This window comes from Trichechus manatus, unplaced genomic scaffold (assembly GCF_000243295.1).
Source record: "Trichechus manatus latirostris isolate Lorelei unplaced genomic scaffold, TriManLat1.0 scaffold00020, whole genome shotgun sequence".
Taxonomy (NCBI): Eukaryota; Metazoa; Chordata; class Mammalia; order Sirenia; family Trichechidae; genus Trichechus; species Trichechus manatus.
Genome location: NW_004443956.1, coordinates 12097239 through 12115953, shown reverse-complemented (window position 1 = coordinate 12115953; position 18715 = coordinate 12097239). Strand labels below are relative to the sequence as shown.

The following is an 18715-nucleotide window of genomic DNA, read 5'->3' as shown; positions in this document are numbered from 1 at the left end:
GTTCCACTTAATTTTCTGTGCTGAGTCATTTCTCTTCATGTATTTTCTTTTCATCTTTTTCATTGTTGTTGATTTTGTGTTTGCTGAGTCTTTATATTTTTCTAGTTTTTTATTTTGACTTGTAGGATTGTTAGCTTCCTTTGTGGTTACCTTAATATTTACCTCTATATTTCTAAGTTAGTACCAGTCTTTTATTTCTTTATATTGCCTTGACTTCCTCTCCATATGAAAAATCTATGTCTACATTTTTTAAGTCCCTCTATTTTGTTTCAATGTTGTCATCTTTTACATATCGACATCTGTTACCCTATTTTCAGCTTTGATTTACTTTTGTGACTTCCCTATCTGGGTTGATATCTGGTTGCTCTGTCTTGTGTTCTAGTCTTGGGTTGTTATCTGATGCTACTGATTTCCTAACCAGAGGACTCCCTTTAGTATTTCTTGTAATTTTGGTTTGGTTTTTGCAAATTCCCTAAACTTCTGTTTGTCTGGAAATGCACTAATTTTGCCATCATATTTGAGAGACAGTTTTGCTGGATATATAATCCTTAGCTGGCAGTTGTTTTCCTTCAAGGCTTTATATATGTCATCCCATTGCCTTCTTGCCTGCATGGTTTCTGATGAGTAGTCCAAGCTTATTCTTATTGACTTTCCTTTGTCAATGACTTTTCGTTTATCCCTAGCCTCTCTTAAAATTCTCTCTTTATCTTTGGTTTTGGCAAGTTGGATTATAATATGTCTTGGTGACTTTCTTTTGGGATCTACTACCTTATGTGGCGTTTGATGAGCATCTTTGATAGATATCTTGTCATCTTTCATGATATCAGAGAAGTTTTCTGCCAACAAATCTTCAACAATTCTCTCTGTATTTTCTGTTATCTAACCCTGCCCCCCGTTCTGGTACTCCAATCACTCCTAGGTTATTCCTCTTGATAAAGTCCCACATAATTCTTAGGGTTTCTTCATTTTTTAAAATCCTTTTAACTGATTTTTCCTCAAATGAGTTGGTGTCAGGTGCTTTATCTTCAGTCTCTCTAATTCTGACTTCCATGGCCTCAATTCTGCTCTTACGACTTTCTATTGAGTGGTCTATTTCTGAAATTTTATTGTTAATCTTCTGGATTTCTGATTGCTGTCTCTCTATGGATTCTTGCAGCCTGTTAAATTTGTCATTATGCTCTTCTCTAATCTTTTTAATTTCCTCTATTGTGTGTTCTGCATTTTGCTTAATTTCCTTCCTAATTTCTTAAAGAGTTCTCTATATTAATCTTTTTTATTCTGCCTCCGGTAATTCCAAGAAATTTTTCTCCTCTGGAAAATTTCTGGATTCTTTATTTTGGGAGCCTACTGAAGCCATCATGGAGTGCCTCTTTATGTGATTTGATATTGACTATTGTCTCCAAGCAATCAATAAGTTATTATATTTATTTATTTTATGTTTGCTTACTGTGTCCTAGCGTCTTGTTTTATTTTAATATGCCCAGATAGGCTGCTCGTATGAGCTAGTTTGATTACTGGTACCTTTGAAGCTCTACTGTCCTATCACCAGGTGGTTAGATCTGTTACTAAGTATGTGAGCTCAGGAGTCTGTCCACTCCTCCTATATGGATTCAGCTCTGGTGTCCAGGTAGTCAGTCACTAAGTGTGTGGTGAAGGCTCTCACTTACAGTCCTAGACAGGCATGGGTGATTGGTGTAGGCACAGGCATCTGGCTGCAGCAGGGGGACACACTCTGAGCAAGGCAGTGGGTTGATGGCCTCCCCCGAGTGTCCAGGAGGAAGGCGTGTCCCTCTTCCCTAGGGTGCGTAGGTGGGTGGGTTTTGCAGCCGGACTACAAGCACCCCATGCTGTAGGCTGTAAGAACTGAGGGGCACCTCTTATTCATGGGCCCCTATCGCGGGTGGCTAGGTGGCATGGGTGGAGCCACCAGTCCTCAGGTCCCTGATGTGGGTGGGTGAAGACCCTGCTTAATGGGCTGAGCAGTGTCAAGTATCAAGAACCTGCCCCTTCACAGCTGTAACAGTTGAAGTTAGACTTCTGGTATATACCCTGTCGTACTGCAGTAATGAGGGCCTATACTGTTGAGATGGGCCCACACAAGTCTATGCAGGGGAAAAGTCACTCAAAGTCCATGGATCCCTTATGCCTGTGCCTAGGCAAAGGAGCTGTGCCTACCCTGGGTTCCTGGCTTAGGGGAGCCGGCTGTTTATTTTTTCCCCTGTTTGTTAATTTGTTCACTCTCCAAGGCAGGGAGAACGGCTCCAGGCATGTGACAGATTCTACTTCCAGCCCAGGGGACTCAGCAGTTGCTGAAGCCAGTCCGGGACCCAGTGCAGAGCAGGGAGTGGGGAGGTAAATGGGGGAGAGGTTTTTCCCTAAGGGGGGTGTTTTTGATCCGTGTGGTAAGCTGTACGAAATTACTTACCTTTCGCTGGATCGAAGGCTGTTTCTTACTGGTTTTGGGTGGCCGTGTAGACTCTCTGGTGCCAGGTCTCCCCCGGTGCAGAAATGTGCCTCCTTAGCTTGGCTGCTTGCTTGCCTCACTGCTCACCCCCAAGCTGATCAGGCCTGAAGGGCTCAGGCTCTCACCAGGTCAGGTCTGGTAACTCCTCGCTGCTTCTGAACCGTCTCACCCTCTCTCTGGCACTCCGTCCAGTTCCTCAACTCTGCCTTTGATGTTCAGGGATCCCAGATTGCCATATATAATTGAATCACTTCTTTTTTTAGGTCTTTGTTGTAAGAGGGTCCACCAGAAGTGTCTGACTACTCCACCGTCTTGGCCCTGCCTCTGTGTAGACTCATGGGAAGGGTCTGGATTATTACCCTGTCTTGCAGGTGACCCAGATACTGCTGGGGGCTGTGAGCTGTGCTCTTGGAGTGTTCCTCTACTTTGGGCCCTGGATTGAGCTGCGTGGTTCAGGCTGTGCCTTCTGGGCAGGGACTGTGGTAAGTACAGAAGGGGCTATGAGCAGAGAGGCTGGGCAGAGGCAAGAGGTTATGGGTAAGGAGAAAGTTCCTTTGGATCTGGGCCAGAGGCTTGGGAAAGAAGCCTTTGTCATGAAGAAACTGCCTTGAGGTGTGGGTACAGACCTCCTCCCTCCCCATTTTTCTCTTCATGGCAAATTTGGGAGACTAGATTTCTTTGTCCCACAGATCCTGCTTTGAGTTGGCTGTTCTGGGAATCATTGGGGAAAGGGTGATGGGAGATCATTTGAGGGAGAGTAAATTGGAAGTCTTTTTCTGATGTCTTCTCTTCCTAGGCTATTGTGGCAGGAGCCGGGACCATTGTCCATGAGAAGTACCAGGGCCGACTTTCAGTGAGTCCTGGGCACACTTCTGTCTACCACCTTGTCCATCTCCCCTTCCTGTGTCTCTGTCTTTCTGCCTCTATTTTCCTATCTCCTGTCGTTTGGTTCCCAATGTCCTGGAGTCCTTCATGAAGGGGTGGAAGAGTTTACTGGGACAGGAGCTGGGGAAGAGGAGACAGGTTGAGGCTGGAACCCCATGGCTCTGCCATCAGTAGAGGGTTGGTACCTTGAACCTCTCTCCTCTAGGGCTGCGTATCAGGCCTGCTCACCCTGGCTGGCATCGCCACAGTGCTGGCAGCTGTTGTCCTCTGTGTGAACAGCTTAACCTGGCAAACTGATGGCTTCTTCTACATCGACTCAGTGTGTGATCGCCCCGCCCCTGACACCACAACCAGTGGGTACAGATGGATGTGGCAAAGCAGGAGTGACTCAGACTGGAGGGAGAATCAGTGCAGGTTCTACATGCAGATGCTGATGGTGAGAACCGAGTCCAGTCTCCAGGGACCCATCACAGCCTCCTGTCGTCAAGGAACTGGGGCAGTGGAAGGCAGAGATGAGAACTTGTAGAGCTTGGATCTAATCTTAGGTTTTTTGTTCAGGAGGTTTTAACTCAAGTTTGAGAAATTTCTTAGACCCTCGTGACATGAAGATTCCCTGAATCAAAGAGGGTAAGAAACAAAGAGGAGACATTTAAAAGATTGTGGGCCACCCTTCTGCCTTTTCTGGTGTGGGTGTGTTCCAGTTATCTACCACTGCATAGCAAAACACCCCAAACTTACACTACAGTGTATTAGCATCTCTCCCAGTTCTGAGGGCTGAGTGGGCTCAGATGGGCACTTCTTGCCTGGGTTCTTTCTCAGGCAGTTGCAGTCAGGTGTCAGGTAGGGGTAAAGTCATCTGAAGGGTCACCTAGGTTGGACAACCAAGAAGACTCCCTCATGTAGCTGGCATTTGATGCTGGCTATTTGCTGGGAGCTCCGCTGGGGCTGCCAACCAGAGCACCTACAGTGCCTTCTCCATGTGGCTCGGGCTTCCTATAGCACAGCAACTAGGTTCCAACAGGGAGCATCCCAGTTGTGAGCATTTTAAAAGGTAGGAAACAGAAGTTAAGGGCTACACCTGTAATTGGCACAGTTACAGTGTATTTTATTGGTCAAATCAGTCACAAGATCCATCCAGAGTTCAGGGAATGGAGAGAGAGCCTCCACCTCCTGACAGGGAATGGCAAGGTGACATTGCAGACAAGTAGATGGGGGGGATGACATGGCTTCCCAATTTTTGGATGCTACAATCTGCCTTGGTGGAAAGTAGCTAGTTGGATAGTCTGATACATGGGTGGGTTGGTGTGATAGTGGCAAGAGCAGAACTGGAGGAAGGGACTCCTGACTGTATCTTTTTACCTTCCTTCTTATCCAGAACATGTTCCTAGGAATCCGTGCTCTGCTCCTGGCTGTCTGTGTCCTGCAGGCCATTGTGTCCTTGACTTCCCTGGGCGTGGGTCTTCGAAGATTGTGCAGCCAGAGCTCGCAGCTCCTGGTGAGTTGTCAGGGAGGCATTTCTGGAGAGGCGTGGATTGGCCTGGTAAAGCTCTCGGGACCGGGAGGACATTGGGGCCAAGAGAACTGCTGGTCTGAGGTCATGCTCGAGCTTTTTCAGCTTCTTCCCAGTACTTGGCTCTTCCCTTTGCTATCTGGAATGTAATCCCATCGCTGTGTCCTGGGCTTCTCCTGTCCACTTTTACTCCAATTTTCCCCGCTTTTTCCTGCTTTCTGTCCTACTTATTTGTCTAGTTCCCCTTCTTCGGTCACCTTGTCTTTTTGCTTGATCCCCATTTGCTTTCACCTTTTCCTTTCCCTCCCTTTTTCCTTTTCCTGATTTCCAAGTTCTATGAAGCTAGCTCCCTCCCCATTCTTTTTTTTTTCCCTAAGAATTGATGTTTTCCTTTTTTTTCTCAGGATGAGGAAGGGTTGGAGAAGAAGCTACTGGGGGAGAATTCTGTGCCTCCCTCTCCCTCCAAGGAGAACACCCAGGTTGCCATTGTCCTGTGAGCTTCCAGGACCTCCCTGGGCCCCTAAGTGCCCCTGTCTTGAGTACCCCAGGCCTATGGGAGGACCGTCTTGCCCTCTCAGGGCCCCTCACTGGCCTTTTCCTTACGCTATGTCTCTCCTTTGGCCACTTTCTGGCCCCTCCTTCCTTCTTGCCTCAACACCCTCTTACCCACTATTCCCGCTCCAGTGTCCTCAGTTCAATGAACATATATTGTCTCATTTTCCCTGACCCTGATTAAACAGAAACAACTGGGGAAAATCTTATACAGAAAGGATGTGGTCTCCCTTTGTTTATCCAGGTAGTATGCTGTGAGCGGCCTTTGTGTGATATATATGGAATGAAACAAGAGCTGATTTATCACATGGGAATGAGGTCCCAATCAGATTAAATTTAATTATGCCTTGCTCTCTATCACAAGTGGCAAAATTCCTTTTTATGATTTCCTTCCATTTAATGTAAAGTGAAAATAACTCACATGTACTCAAAATCTTCTTACCTACTAGATTGTTACGAATCATCTACAGCTTTAACCTGTAGGCTTTAAAGAACTATGTGAAGTCATGGAACAAGATTTTTTCCTCCCTTCCTCCCTTCTTTTTTCTTTTGCAGTAATTAGTGTTGGTTCTCTCTCTCCACACACACACATGTACATAGACACATACACCTGTTATTCTTCACTTTCACTGTGAATGATATAATCAATTTGTTTTTTATTTTTTACATTTTCTTTATATATATGTATATATACATGTGTGTGTAGAGTAGCTAAAGTGAATGAAGAAATGATGATGTAAAAGGGCTGAACAGAATATTTCAAAGGGCCACTCAAGAATACAAAGTAAAATGTTATAATAAAATGTGCAAAGACCTGGAGTTAGAAAACAAAAAGGGAAGAACATTTCTCAAGCTGAAAGAACTGAAGAAAAAATTAAAGTCTCAAGTTGCAATTCTGAAGGAGTCTATGGGCAAAATACTGAATGACACAGAAAACATCAAAAGCAGATAGAGGGAATACACAGAGTCAGTGTACCAAGAAGAACTTGGTACAACCATTTCAGGAGATAGCATATGATCAAGAACCAATGGTATTGAAAGAAGAAGTCCAAGCTTCACTGAAGCCACTGGCAAAAAAGAAGGCTCCAGGAATTGACCGAATACCAATTGAGATGTTTCAACAAATGAATGCAGCACTGGAAGTGCTCACTCGTCTATGCCAAGAAATTTGGAAGACAGTTATCTGGTCAACCAACTGGAAGAGATCCATATTTGTGCCCATTCCAAAGAAAGGTGATCCATCAGAATGAAGAAATTATCAAACAATATCATTAATATCACAAGCAAGTAAAATTTTGCTGAAGATCATTCAAAAGCAGTTGCAGCAGCACATAGACAGGAAACTGCCAGAAATTCAAGCTTGATTCAGAAGAGGGCGTGAAATGAGAGATATCATTGCTGATGTCAGATGGATCCTGGCTGAAAGCAGAGAATACCAGAAGAATATTTACCTGTGTTTTATTGACTATGCAAAGGCATTCGACCGTGTGGATCATAACAAATTATGGATAACATTGCAAAGAATGGGAATTTCAGAACACTTAATTGCGCTCATGAGGAACCTGTACATAGATCAAGAGGCAGTCATTCCAATAGAGCACGGGTGTACTGCATGGTTTAAAATCAAGAAAGATGTACATCCTTTCACCATACTTATTTAATCTGTATATTGAGCAAATAATCCGAGAAGCTGAACTATATGAAGAAGGGAGACTTGGAGAAAGACTCCTTAACAACGTGCATTAGGCAGATGACACAACCTTGCTTGCTGAAAGAGAAGAGGACTTGAAGCACTTACTGATGAAGCTCAAAGACTACAGCCTTCAAGATGGATTACACCTAAACATGAAGAAAACAAAAATCCTCACAACTGGACCAATCAGCAACATCATGATAAATGGAGAAAAGATTGAAGTTGTCAAGGATATCATTTTACTTGGATCCACAATCAACACCCATGGAAGCAACAGTTAGGAAATTAAATGACATATTGCATTGGGAAAATCTGCTGCAAAAGACCTCTTTAAAGTGTTAAAAAGCAAAGATGTCACTTTGAGGACTAAGGTGTGCCTGACCCAAGCCATGGTATTTTCAATTGCCTCATATGCATGCGAAAGCTGGAATAAGGAAGATCAAAGAAGAATTGATGCCTTTGAATTATAGTGTTGGCAAAGAATATTGAAAATACCATGGACTGCCAGAAGAACTAACAAGTCTGTCTTGGAAGAAATACAGCCAGAGTGCCCCTTGGAAGTGAGGATGCAAGACTTCATCTCACATACTTTGGACATGTTATCAGGAGGGACCAGTCCCTGGAGAAGGACATCATGCTTGGTAAAGTAGAGGGTCAGCAAAAAAGAGGGAGACTCTCAATGAGATGGATTGACACAGTGGCTGCAACAATGGGCTCAAACATATCAACTATTGTGAGGATGGCGCAGGACCAGGGCGTGTTTCGTTCTGTAGTACATAAGGTCTCTATAAGTCAGAATCAACTCAACGGCACCTAACAACATCAACAATGTGTATGTTGTTGTTGTTGTTAGTTGCCATCAAATCAGTTCTGACTCATGGTGACCCCATGTGTGCAGAGTAGAACTGCTCCATAGGATTTTCAATGACTGTGACCTTTTGGAAGTAGATCTCTAGGCCTATCTTCTGAGGCCTCTCTGGGTGGGCTCGAACCACCAACATTTTGGCTAGTAGTTAAATGCTTAACCATTTGTGTCACCCAGTGATTCTATGTATGTGTGTATAATTTCCGAAGGTCAAGAAAGCACATTATTGTCTGTAGAATTACAAAGTAATAGTGATTCCAGCTTTTTTTCTGATTCAAACATAACAAGAAGTCTTTTATTTCCACTATGGTTTTATGAAATCTCTATAAGGTAGATTTTATTACTTAGCCTCACAGGGAAGAACTGGTATTTAAATCCAAGCTGAGAGACACCAGACCTCCCTCCCTCTTTAACCACTGTACATGCTGCCTCCTGAAGTTATGCCGAACAGGTGCAGAGCATCAGAAATGAGTAAGACATGGCTCCCATGCTTGGGAGTTTTAGAGTGTAATGAGAAGACAGGGTTTGTAAATAAGCTTGTGTAATAAAAGGTCACAGAGAAGAGACAGAGTATGGACAGCGTCAGCAGATGGATTACAGGGGTTGGCAGATTACAGCCTGAGGGTGGGTCTCTGGCCCGCCATGCCCATTTGTTTATGAACTATCTGTGGCTTCTTTTGTGTTACAAGGGCAGAGTGGGGTAGTCTTAAAAAAAAAAAAAGTTGCCATCAAGTTGATTCTGACTCATAGTTACCCTATAGGACAGAATAGAACTGCCCCATAGGGTTTCCAAAGCTGTAATCTTTACAGAAGTAGACTGCCACCTCTTTCTCCCACTGAATGGCTGGTGGGTTCGAACTGCCTCCCTTTCAGTTAGCAGCTGAGCACTTAACCACTGCACCACCAGGGCTCCTTGGAGTAGTCTTAACAGAGGCCAAATGACCCACAAAATAAAAAATATTTACTACCTTTTACAGGAAAAGTTTGCCAGCTCCTGGTCTAGGAGATTACAGTGGAGGGAGTGGTTGGTTCTACTGTGTAGTGACCGCGGGGTGTGGGATGCTCATGAACCCAGAAGAGCCAAACGTTGACCTGAGTGGTACATGTGAGGGACATGGGTAGGTTTGGTGAGGAGGACGTTACAAGCTGAAGGAGCAACTGTAGCAGCATATTCAGAAGACAGAACCTTCAATCCTGATGGTGTGTTTTAGGAACTGCCAGGCCTTCCAAAGCTGTGAGTGTTGTGGGTGGAGGTGGAGCAGCAGGAAAACACAAGTGAGAAGAGTGAAGAAATAAGGGCTGGCAGGGAGGGCTTACACATCACACCAAGGCATTGGATTTTATTCTGGAGCTAGTGTCGAGCCATTGAATGGTTTTAACAGAAGGGATCTTATGATGGTTAGGGTTGTGTGTCAACTTTGCTGGGCCATGATTCTCAGTGGTTTGGCAGTTATATAACAATGTAGTTGGGAAGTTGTGTAATGATATAGTTTGGCAGTTGTGTAATGATGTAATTTGGTAGTTATGTAATGATGTAGTCATCTTCCATGATATAATCTGATGTGATCAGCCAATGAGTTGTAAGATGATTTTGCTCAGGGGTGCGGCCTGCATCCAATATATGTATGGATGTTCTGGCAAAACTCGCTTGCTCTGGATCCTGCATCGAGATCACCATCGTCTGACCTCTGGTTCTTGGGACTTGATCCAGCAGCCTGTTGTATTGTCTGTCAGTCTTGGGATTTATCGGCCTCCACAGCCTGTGAGCCAGCAGCCTGTCAACTGACCTGCCGATCTTGGGTTCATCAGCCCCTGCAGCTATGTGAGTCAGAAGAAGCCTCCTGATGCCTGACCCATGGACTTGGGACTTCCCAGCCTCTACAACTGTGTGAGCGGTTTCCTTGAGACAAATCTCTCTTTCTCTCTAAAAATATCTATCTATACATATACGGTTCACTGGTTTTGCTTCTCTAGAGAACCCAGCTTTAGACATTTGGCACTGAGAGTAGTTCTAGAGAAACTAAATCATGAGGATGCGTTTTCTAAATTGATTCTCAAGTCTGACTAGTATTAAAGGTGCTGGTGACTCTGCTTCCAGTAGTAATGTGGGTGCTGCTAATCCCTGGCATGAGGTGGCAATATTAATATGCAAAATATCACCACCAATAGATCAAGTATTGGTGAGAAGCAAGGCTCTGGGTGATCACATGTTTGATACTTTTCTACAATTTTGTCAGAAAGAGAAGTATAGGGAAACTGGTTGGTTGATCCTACTTTCACTAGACAAAGTGGTGAAAGAAGGAGATGAGCTCAGGGCTTCAGAGTCACAGCTCAAGCACCACGTAAAAATCCTCAAAGTTGCCACTTGTGCCCTGAAAGAAAGCCTTATTTGTTGAATAACAGAGCTGATATTGCCAAAAACCAAACCTAGAGTCTTATCGTAAGAGTAGCTGAATTACAATGCCAACAAAATTTTCAACCTTGAATGGTGTCTGATGTTAAAGTGAGGGCATTGACTGGGAAGAAATGGGATCCTGAAACTTGGGATATGGACATATAGACAGATAATCAGAAGCTGGGGACATTGAGCCCCTAAATTTTGTTGAATCACTCCTGCCAAGAGAAACAGCCCTCTTACTCACATCTGAAGAGATTACTCCATCTTTGTCTGCTAAGGCACCCTCCTCAGTAAAACCATTATCCCTTCTATCCCCATCTGATCAGATTAGTCCAGCTGTGTCTGAAGGGCCTCTGTCTGAGATATCACCTGGGGTGGCATCTGAGTCACCTCCTGGAGCGTTACCTGGGATAGATACCTTACAAGACATTGCTACATGTTCCTAGGACCCACCCTCACCACCCAATTTTACTTCTAGACCTGGAACTTGGTACGAGTACCTGTGGGAAGATAATCAAGAAGCTGGAGACACCAGACCCGTAAATTCCGCTGAATCACTTCTGCTAACAACACTACCCCTCCCATCTGACGAGATTACTCCATTTTTGCCTGCTAAGCCACGATTACCAGGAAAACCATTATCCCTTCCATCCTCATTTGATGAGATTAATCCAGTTGTGTCTGAAGAGATATTGCCTGGGTGGTGCCTGGGGTATTGATTGGGGCATCACCTGAGGCCGATGCCTTACAAGACAAGATATTGCTGGATGTTTCCAGGACTGACCACCATCACCCATTTGTGCTTCTAGACCTGTAACTAGACATAAGTCCCAGTGAGCGACAAAAGGTGAAGTACAAAGTGTGACCCAGGAGGAGGTATGCTACATTACAAAAGAACTGCTTGACTTTTCTAATATACACAAACAGAAACCTGGGGAATACATGTGGGGATGGCTATTAAGGATATGGGATAATGGTGCAAGGAACATAAAGCTGAATCAGTCTGAGTTTATTGATATGGGTCCACTAAGCACAGATTCTTCATGCAGTGTTTCCACTCGAGAAGTTAGGAAAGGATCTGATAGCTTATTTGGTTGGTTCACTGAAGCATGGATTAAGCAGTGGCCTACATTAAATCAAGTTGAAGTGCGAGACCTGCCTTGGTATACTGTAGAAGAACGTATAAAAAGGTTTAGGGAAATTGGCATGCTAGAGTGGATTTATCAGGTTAGACCCACAAGCTCACACAGGGAATGTCCAGAGAACACACCTTTTACCACAACAGTGAGGAACAAATTTGTGAAGGGAGCCCCATCATCCTTGAATCCTTGATTGCTATTTTATGCAAGTCAGATTTGACAGTGGGAACTGCCCTAAGACACCTAACTACAGTGGGGCTGACTGGACCCTGTGGTAGTAGCGGCTAAGCGGCAGCACTCAATTGACAAAGACAAGGTGGGCATGGTTACCGTAATGGACAGCAGAGTCAAAGCAGTAATCAGAATAGTCTGACTTGTATGGACTTATGGCATTGTCTACTTCGTCATGGTGTCCCTAGGAGTGAAACAGATGGGAAATCTACTAAATATTTATGTGATGTGTACAAGTGGAAGAATTCTAGGTCAAGTGAGCAGCAGTCTAATTAGAATTACCAGGATAGAGAGTCATGGCCCCTCAATCAGTTCCCAGACTTGAGTCAATTTACTGACCCACAACTCCTTGAATGCAGGGGAGGCCAGGTCCCCTTCAGAAAGTACTCCACTACATTGCCAAAATTATATACTCTTAATCTTTCTTCCAGCCATCTCCAAAAGGGTCTACAGCCTTTTACAAGAATGAATGTTCACTGGGGAAAAGGAAATAATCAGACTTTTTGGGGATAACTGGATACTGGTTCTGAATTGACACTAATTCCAGGAGACCCAAGACATCATTGTTGTCCACCAGTCAGAGTAGGGGCATGTGGAAACCAGGTTATTAATGGAATCTTAGCTCAGGTTCATCTCACAGTGAGTCCACTGGGTCCCTGAACCCATCCTGTAGTGATTTACCTAGTTCTAGAATGCATAGTTGGAATTGATATGCTCAGTAACTGGCAGGACCCCCACACTGGATTCCTGACAGGTGGAGTAAAGGCTATTTTTTTAACTGATTTTTTAAATTGTACTTTAGATGACGGTTTACAGATCAAATAGTTTCTCATTAAACAGTCAGTACACAATGTTTTATGACATTGGTTAACAACCCCATGACATGTCAACACTCTCCCTTCTCAACCTTACAAGACATTTTTGGTGAAAATATACATAGCCAAAGATACACCATTTCAAAAATTTCTACATGTACAATTCAGTGACATTGATTACATTCTTCCAGTTGTGCTGCTATTCTCACTATCTTTTTCCAAATTATTCCATCACCATTATCTTCAACTCACTGTCCCCTGGGCTTCCTATCAAGCCTTTTGAGTTGCTGTTGTCAATTTGATCTCACATAGATAATTCTGGGTTTTTTTTTGTTTTTTGTTTTTGTACTTTAGATGAAGGTTTACAGAACAAATAGTTTCTCATTAAACACTACACATATTGCCCTATGATAATGGTTAACAACCCCATGACAGGTCAACACTGTCTCTTCTCAACCTTGGGTTCCCTATCACCAGCTTTCCTGTCCCCTCCTGCCTTCTAGTCCTTGTCCCTGGACTGTTGTGCCCCATTAGTGTCATTTTGTTTTATAAGGCTGTCTAATCTTTGGCTGAAGGGTGAACTTCGGGAGTGACTTCATTACTGAGCTAAAAGGGTGTCCAGGGGCCATACTCTCAGGGTTTCTCCAGTCTTTATCCGGCCAGTAAATCTGGTCTTTGTGAGTTAGAATTTTGTTCTACATCCTTCTCCAGCTCTGTCCAGGACCCTCTGTTGTGATCCCAGTCAGAGCAGTCAGTGGTGGTAGCTGGGCACCATCTAGCTGTACTGGACTCAGTCTGGTGGAGGCCTTGGTAGCTGTGGTTCATTAGTCCTTCAGACTAATCTTTTCCCTGTATCTGGTTCTCTTCATTCTCCCTTGCTCCCGAAGGGGTGAGACCAGTGGAGTATCTTAGATGGCTGCTCACAGGCTTTTAAGACCCCAGATGCTTCGAGTAGGGGCTATTATGGTAGGAAAAGCCAAGTGGAAGCATTAGAACTTCCCCTACCTAGGAAAATAGTAAAACAAAAGAAACACAGCATTCCTGGAGGGGTTGCAGAGATTATTGTCACCATGAAGGACTTGAAGTATGCAGGAGTGGTGATTTCCAACACATCCCCATTCAATTCACATATTTGGCCTGTGCAAAAAACAGATGGATCTTGGAGAATGACACTGAGTTATCATAAACTTAACCAGGTGGTGACTCCAATGGCAGCTGCTGTTTCAGATGTGGTTTCACTGCTTGAGCAAATTAATGTATCTCCTGGTATGCAGCTATTGATCTGGCCACTGCCTTTTTCTCCATTATAGTTTTGAAGAAACACCAGAGCAGTTTGCCTTCAGCTAGCAAGGCCAGCAATACACCATTACTGTCCTCCTCCAACAGTATATCAGCTTTCCAGCCCTATGTCATAATTTAGTCTGCAGAGTCCTTGATCACCTTTCCTTCCCACAAGACATCACACTGGTCCATTACATTAATGACATAATGCTGATTGGACCAGGTAAGGAGGAAGTCTTAATGACTCTGGATTTATTGGTAAAATATTTTTGAGCTTGAAGTGGAAAATTAATCCCACAAAAATTAAGGTGCCTTCCACCTCAGTGAAATTTCTAGGAGTCTAGTGGCATGGGGTATGTCAAGACATTCCTTCTAAAGTGAAGGATAAGTTGTTACATCTAGCCCCTCTTACAACTCAAAAGGAGGCACAATGGCTAGTGGGCCTCTTTGGGTTTTGGAAGCAACATATTCCTTCCTCATTTGGGTGTGCTACTCTGGCCTATTTATCAAGTGATTTGAAAAGCTGCTAGTTTTGGGTGGGGTCCAGAACAAGTGAAAGCTCTGTGACAGGTTCAGGCTGCCGTGCAAGCTGCCTTGCCACTTGGGCCATATAATCTGGCTGATCCAATGGTGCTTGAGGTGTCAGTGGCAGATACAGATGCTGTTTATAGTCTTTGGCAGGCCCCTATTAGTGAATAACAGTGCAGACCCTTAGGATTTTAGAGCAAAGCCCTGCTGCCCTCTGCAGATAACTACTTTCATTTTGAGAATTAGCATTTGGCTTGTTATGGGGCCTTGGTAGAGACTGAACACTTAACAATGGGCCACCAAGTCACCATGCGGCCTGAGCTGCCCATCATGAACTGGGTGTTGTATGACCTACAGAGCCATAAAGTTGGTATGAACAGCAGCACTCCTTCATTTAATGGAAGTGGCATATATGAGATTGAGTATGAACAGGACCTGAAGGCACAAATAAGTGGCATGAAGAAGTGGCCCAAATGCCCATGGTCTCCATTCCTGTCACATTACCTGCCCTCTCCAAGTCTGCAGGTATGGCCTCATGGGGAGTTCCTTACGATCAGTTGACTGAGGAAGAGAAAACTCATGTCTGGTTTACAGATGGTTTTGTCTGATATGCAGGCACCACTTGAAAGCAGGCAGCAGCAGCACTATGGCGACTTTCTGGGACCCCCCAGAAGGACAATTATGAAAGGAAATCCTCCCAATAGGCAAAATTTTGAGCAGTGCACCTAGTTGTTCATTTTGCTAGGAAGGAGAAATAGCCAGATGTGTGATTGTTTACTGATTCATGACCTATGACCAATGACCAATGAATGGTTTGGCTGGGTGGTCAGGGACTTGGAAGGAACATGATTGGAAAATTGGTGACCAGGAGGTAAGGGGAAGAGTTGTGTGGATAGACTACTCTGAAAGGGCCAAAGAAGTGAAGATATTTATGTCTCACGTGAATGCTCACCAAAGGGTGACCTCAGCAGAGAAGGATTTTAACAATCAAGTGGATAGGATGACGCATTCTATGGAAACCAGTCATCCTCTTTCCCCAGCCACTCCCATCATTGCCCCATGAACAAAGTGGCCCTGGTGGCGAGGATAGAATTTATGCATGGGCTCAGCAACATGGGCATCCACTCACTAAGGCTTGGTTACAGCCACTGCTGAATGTCCAATCTGCTAGCAACAGAGACCGACACTGAATCTCTGATATGGCATCAATTCCTTGAGGTGATCAACCAACAGCCTGGTGGCAGGTTGACTACATTGGACCACTTCCATCATGGAAAGGGCAGCATTTAGTTCTTACTGAGATACACACTTATTCTGGATATGGATTTGCCTTCCCTGCACACAATGCTTGTACAAAACAACCATCCGTGGACTCACAGAATGCCTTATGCACTGGCATGGTATCCCACACAGCAGTGCCTCGGATCAAGGGACTGACTTCACAGCAAATGAAGTGTGCTAATGGGTCCATTCTCATGAAATTCACTGTTATTACCATGTTCCCCATCATCCTGAAGCATCTGGCTTGATAGAATGCTGAAATGGCCTCCTAATGGCACAGTTACAGCACCAACTGGGTGGCAATACTTTGCAGGGTTGAGGCAATGCTCTCCAGAACACTGTATATGTTCTAAACCAGTGTCCAATATATGGTGCCATTTGTCCCATAGCCAGGACTCACACTTTCAGGAATCAAGGGGTGGAAATAGGGATGGCATCATTATTACCCCTAGTAACCCACTGGCAAAATTTTTGCTTCCTGTACCCATGACCCTACGCTCTGTGTGTCTAGAGGTCTCAGTTGCAAAGACAGAAATGCTCCCACCTGAAGACACAACACAGATTCCTTTGAATTGGAAATTAAGAATTTCAGCTGGCCACTTTGGGCCCCTCATGCCTCTGGATCAGCAGGCAATGAAGGGAGTTATCTTTACTGTTATTGATCTTTACTACCAAGGGGAAATTGGACTGGTGTTGCGTAATGGACATAAAGAAGATTATGTCTGGAAGACAGGAGATCTCTTAGGGCGTGTCTTAGTACTACTATGCCCTGTAATTAAAGTCAGTGGAAAACGATAGCAATCCAATCCCAACATGACTACTAATGGCCAAGACCCGTCAGGAATGAAGGTTTGGGTCACACCACCAGGCAAAGAAACACAACCAGCTGAGGTGCTTGCTGAGGGTAAAGGGAATATGGAATGGGTGATGGAAGAAGGCAGTTCTAAATACCAGTTATGACCATGTGACCAGTTGCAGAAATGGGGATTGTAATTGTTATGAGTTTTTCTTCCTTGTGTCTGTGCATCAAATATTTGTTTTTCTTTTTTTTTTTTTGTTCTTCATTCTCCTTTGCTCCAAGTGGGTTGCAACCAATGGATGCATCTTAGATGGCCGTTCACAAGCTTTTAAGACCCCAGACGCCACTCACCAAAGTGGGATACAGAACATTTTCTTAATAAGCTTTGTTATGCCAATTGACCTAGATGTCCCCCGAAACCATGGTCCCCAGACCTCAGCTCCAGCTACTCTGCCCCTGCAAGTGTTTGGTTGTGTTCAGGAAACTTCTTAGCTTTTGGTTTAGTCCAGTTGTGCAGACTTCCCCTGTATTGTGTGTTGTCCTTCCCTTCATCTAAGATGATTCTTGTCTACTATCTAGTTAGAGAATACCCCTCTCCCTCCCTCCCCACCCTCGTAACCATCAAAAAATGTTTTCTTCTGTGTTTAAACCTTTTCTTGAGTTCTTACAATAGTGGTCTCATACAATATTTGTCCTTTTGCAACTGACTAATTTCACTCAGCATAATGCCTTCCAGATTCATCCATGTTGTGAGATGTTTCTCAGATTCATCATTGTTCTTTATCATTGCATAGTATTCCATTCTGTGTATGTACCATAATTTGTTTATCCATTTGTCTGTTGATGGGTACCTAGGTCGTTTCTATCTCGTTGCTATTGTAAACAGTGCTACAAAGAACATGGGTGTGCATGTATCTATTCCTGTGATGGCTCTTATTTCTCTAGGAAATATTCCAAGGACTGGGATTGCTGGATCATATGGTACTGCTATTTCTAGTTTTTTAAGGAAGCACCAAATCAGTTTCCAAAGTGGTTGTACCATTTTACATTCCCACCAGCAGTGCACAAGTGTTCCAGTCTCTCCACAACCTCTCCAACATTTATTATTTTGTGTTTTTCAGATTAGTGCCAGCCTTGTTGGGTGAGATGGCATGTCATTGTAGTTGTGATTTGCATTTCTCTAATGGCTAATGATCATAAGCATTTCCTCACGTATCTGTTAGCCACCTGAATGTCTTCTTTGGCGAAGTGTCTGTTCATATCCTTTGCCCATTTTTTAATTGGGTTATTTGTCTTTTTGTTGTTGAGGTGTTGCAGTATCTTGTAGATTTTATAGATTAGACCCTTATTGAATATGTCATAGCCAAAATTTTTTTCCCAGTCTGTAGGTTGTCTTTTGACTCTCTCGGTGAAGTCTTTTGATGAGCACAAGTGTTTGATTTTTAGGAGCTCCCAGTTATCTAGTTTCTCTTCTCGTGTTTGTGCATTGTTATGGTTTGTATTCTGTTTATGCCATGTATTAGGGCTCCTAGCATTGTCCCTATTTTTTCTTCCACGATCTTTATCATTTTAGATTTTATATTTAGGTCTGTGCATCAAATATTTTTGTTTTCTTCACTTATAAAATACAAGATGTAAATGAGTGTAGTGCATTTTTGGTTGTAAGCATGTGAGTTGTATCATGCTAGGTACAAGTATGGCTCTGTAATTGTCTTTATTTAGAGATTGTGTATGGTTCAAGGAGATGTGTACAGGTGCCAAGTTGACAAGCAGTGGACTGTGATGGTTAAGGTAGTGTGTCAACTTGGCTGGGCCATGATTCTCAGTGGTTTGGCAGTTACGTAATGATGTAGTTTGACAGTTGTATATTGTCATAGATTGAATTTTGTCCCCCAAAAATATGTGTATCAGTTTGGCTAGGCCATGATTCCCAGTATTGTATGATTGTCCACCATTATGTAATCTGATGTGATTTTCCTATGTGTTGTGAATCCTATCTGTATGATGTTAATGAGATGGAATTAGTGGCAGTTATGTTAATGAGGCAGGACTCAAGCTATAAGATTAGACTGTGTCTTAAGCCAATCTCTTTTGAGATATAAAAGAGAGAAGTGAGCAGAGAAACATGGGGACCTCATACCACCAAGAAAGCAGTGCTGGGAGCAGAGCGCATCCTTTGGACCTGAGATACCTGCACTAAGAAGCTCTGAGACCAGGGAAAGATTGATGACAAAGACTTTCCTCCAGAAGCCAACAGCAAGAGAAAAGCCTTCC

General features: G+C 43.7%; 1 protein-coding gene across 1 annotated transcript in view; it reads left to right on the top strand.

Moving 5' to 3' along the window:
- Positions 1-5356, top strand: part of TMEM176B (transmembrane protein 176B) — a 13424-nt gene extending 8068 nt beyond the window's left edge. The window contains exons 3-7 of the mRNA XM_004372729.2: positions 2836-2946; positions 3261-3317; positions 3555-3785; positions 4725-4844; positions 5264-5356. Coding sequence (XP_004372786.1) covers positions 2836-2946; positions 3261-3317; positions 3555-3785; positions 4725-4844; positions 5264-5356 — 612 coding nt within the window. The remainder of the gene's footprint in view (positions 1-2835; positions 2947-3260; positions 3318-3554; positions 3786-4724; positions 4845-5263) is intronic.
- Positions 5357-18715: the final 13359 nt, after the last annotated feature.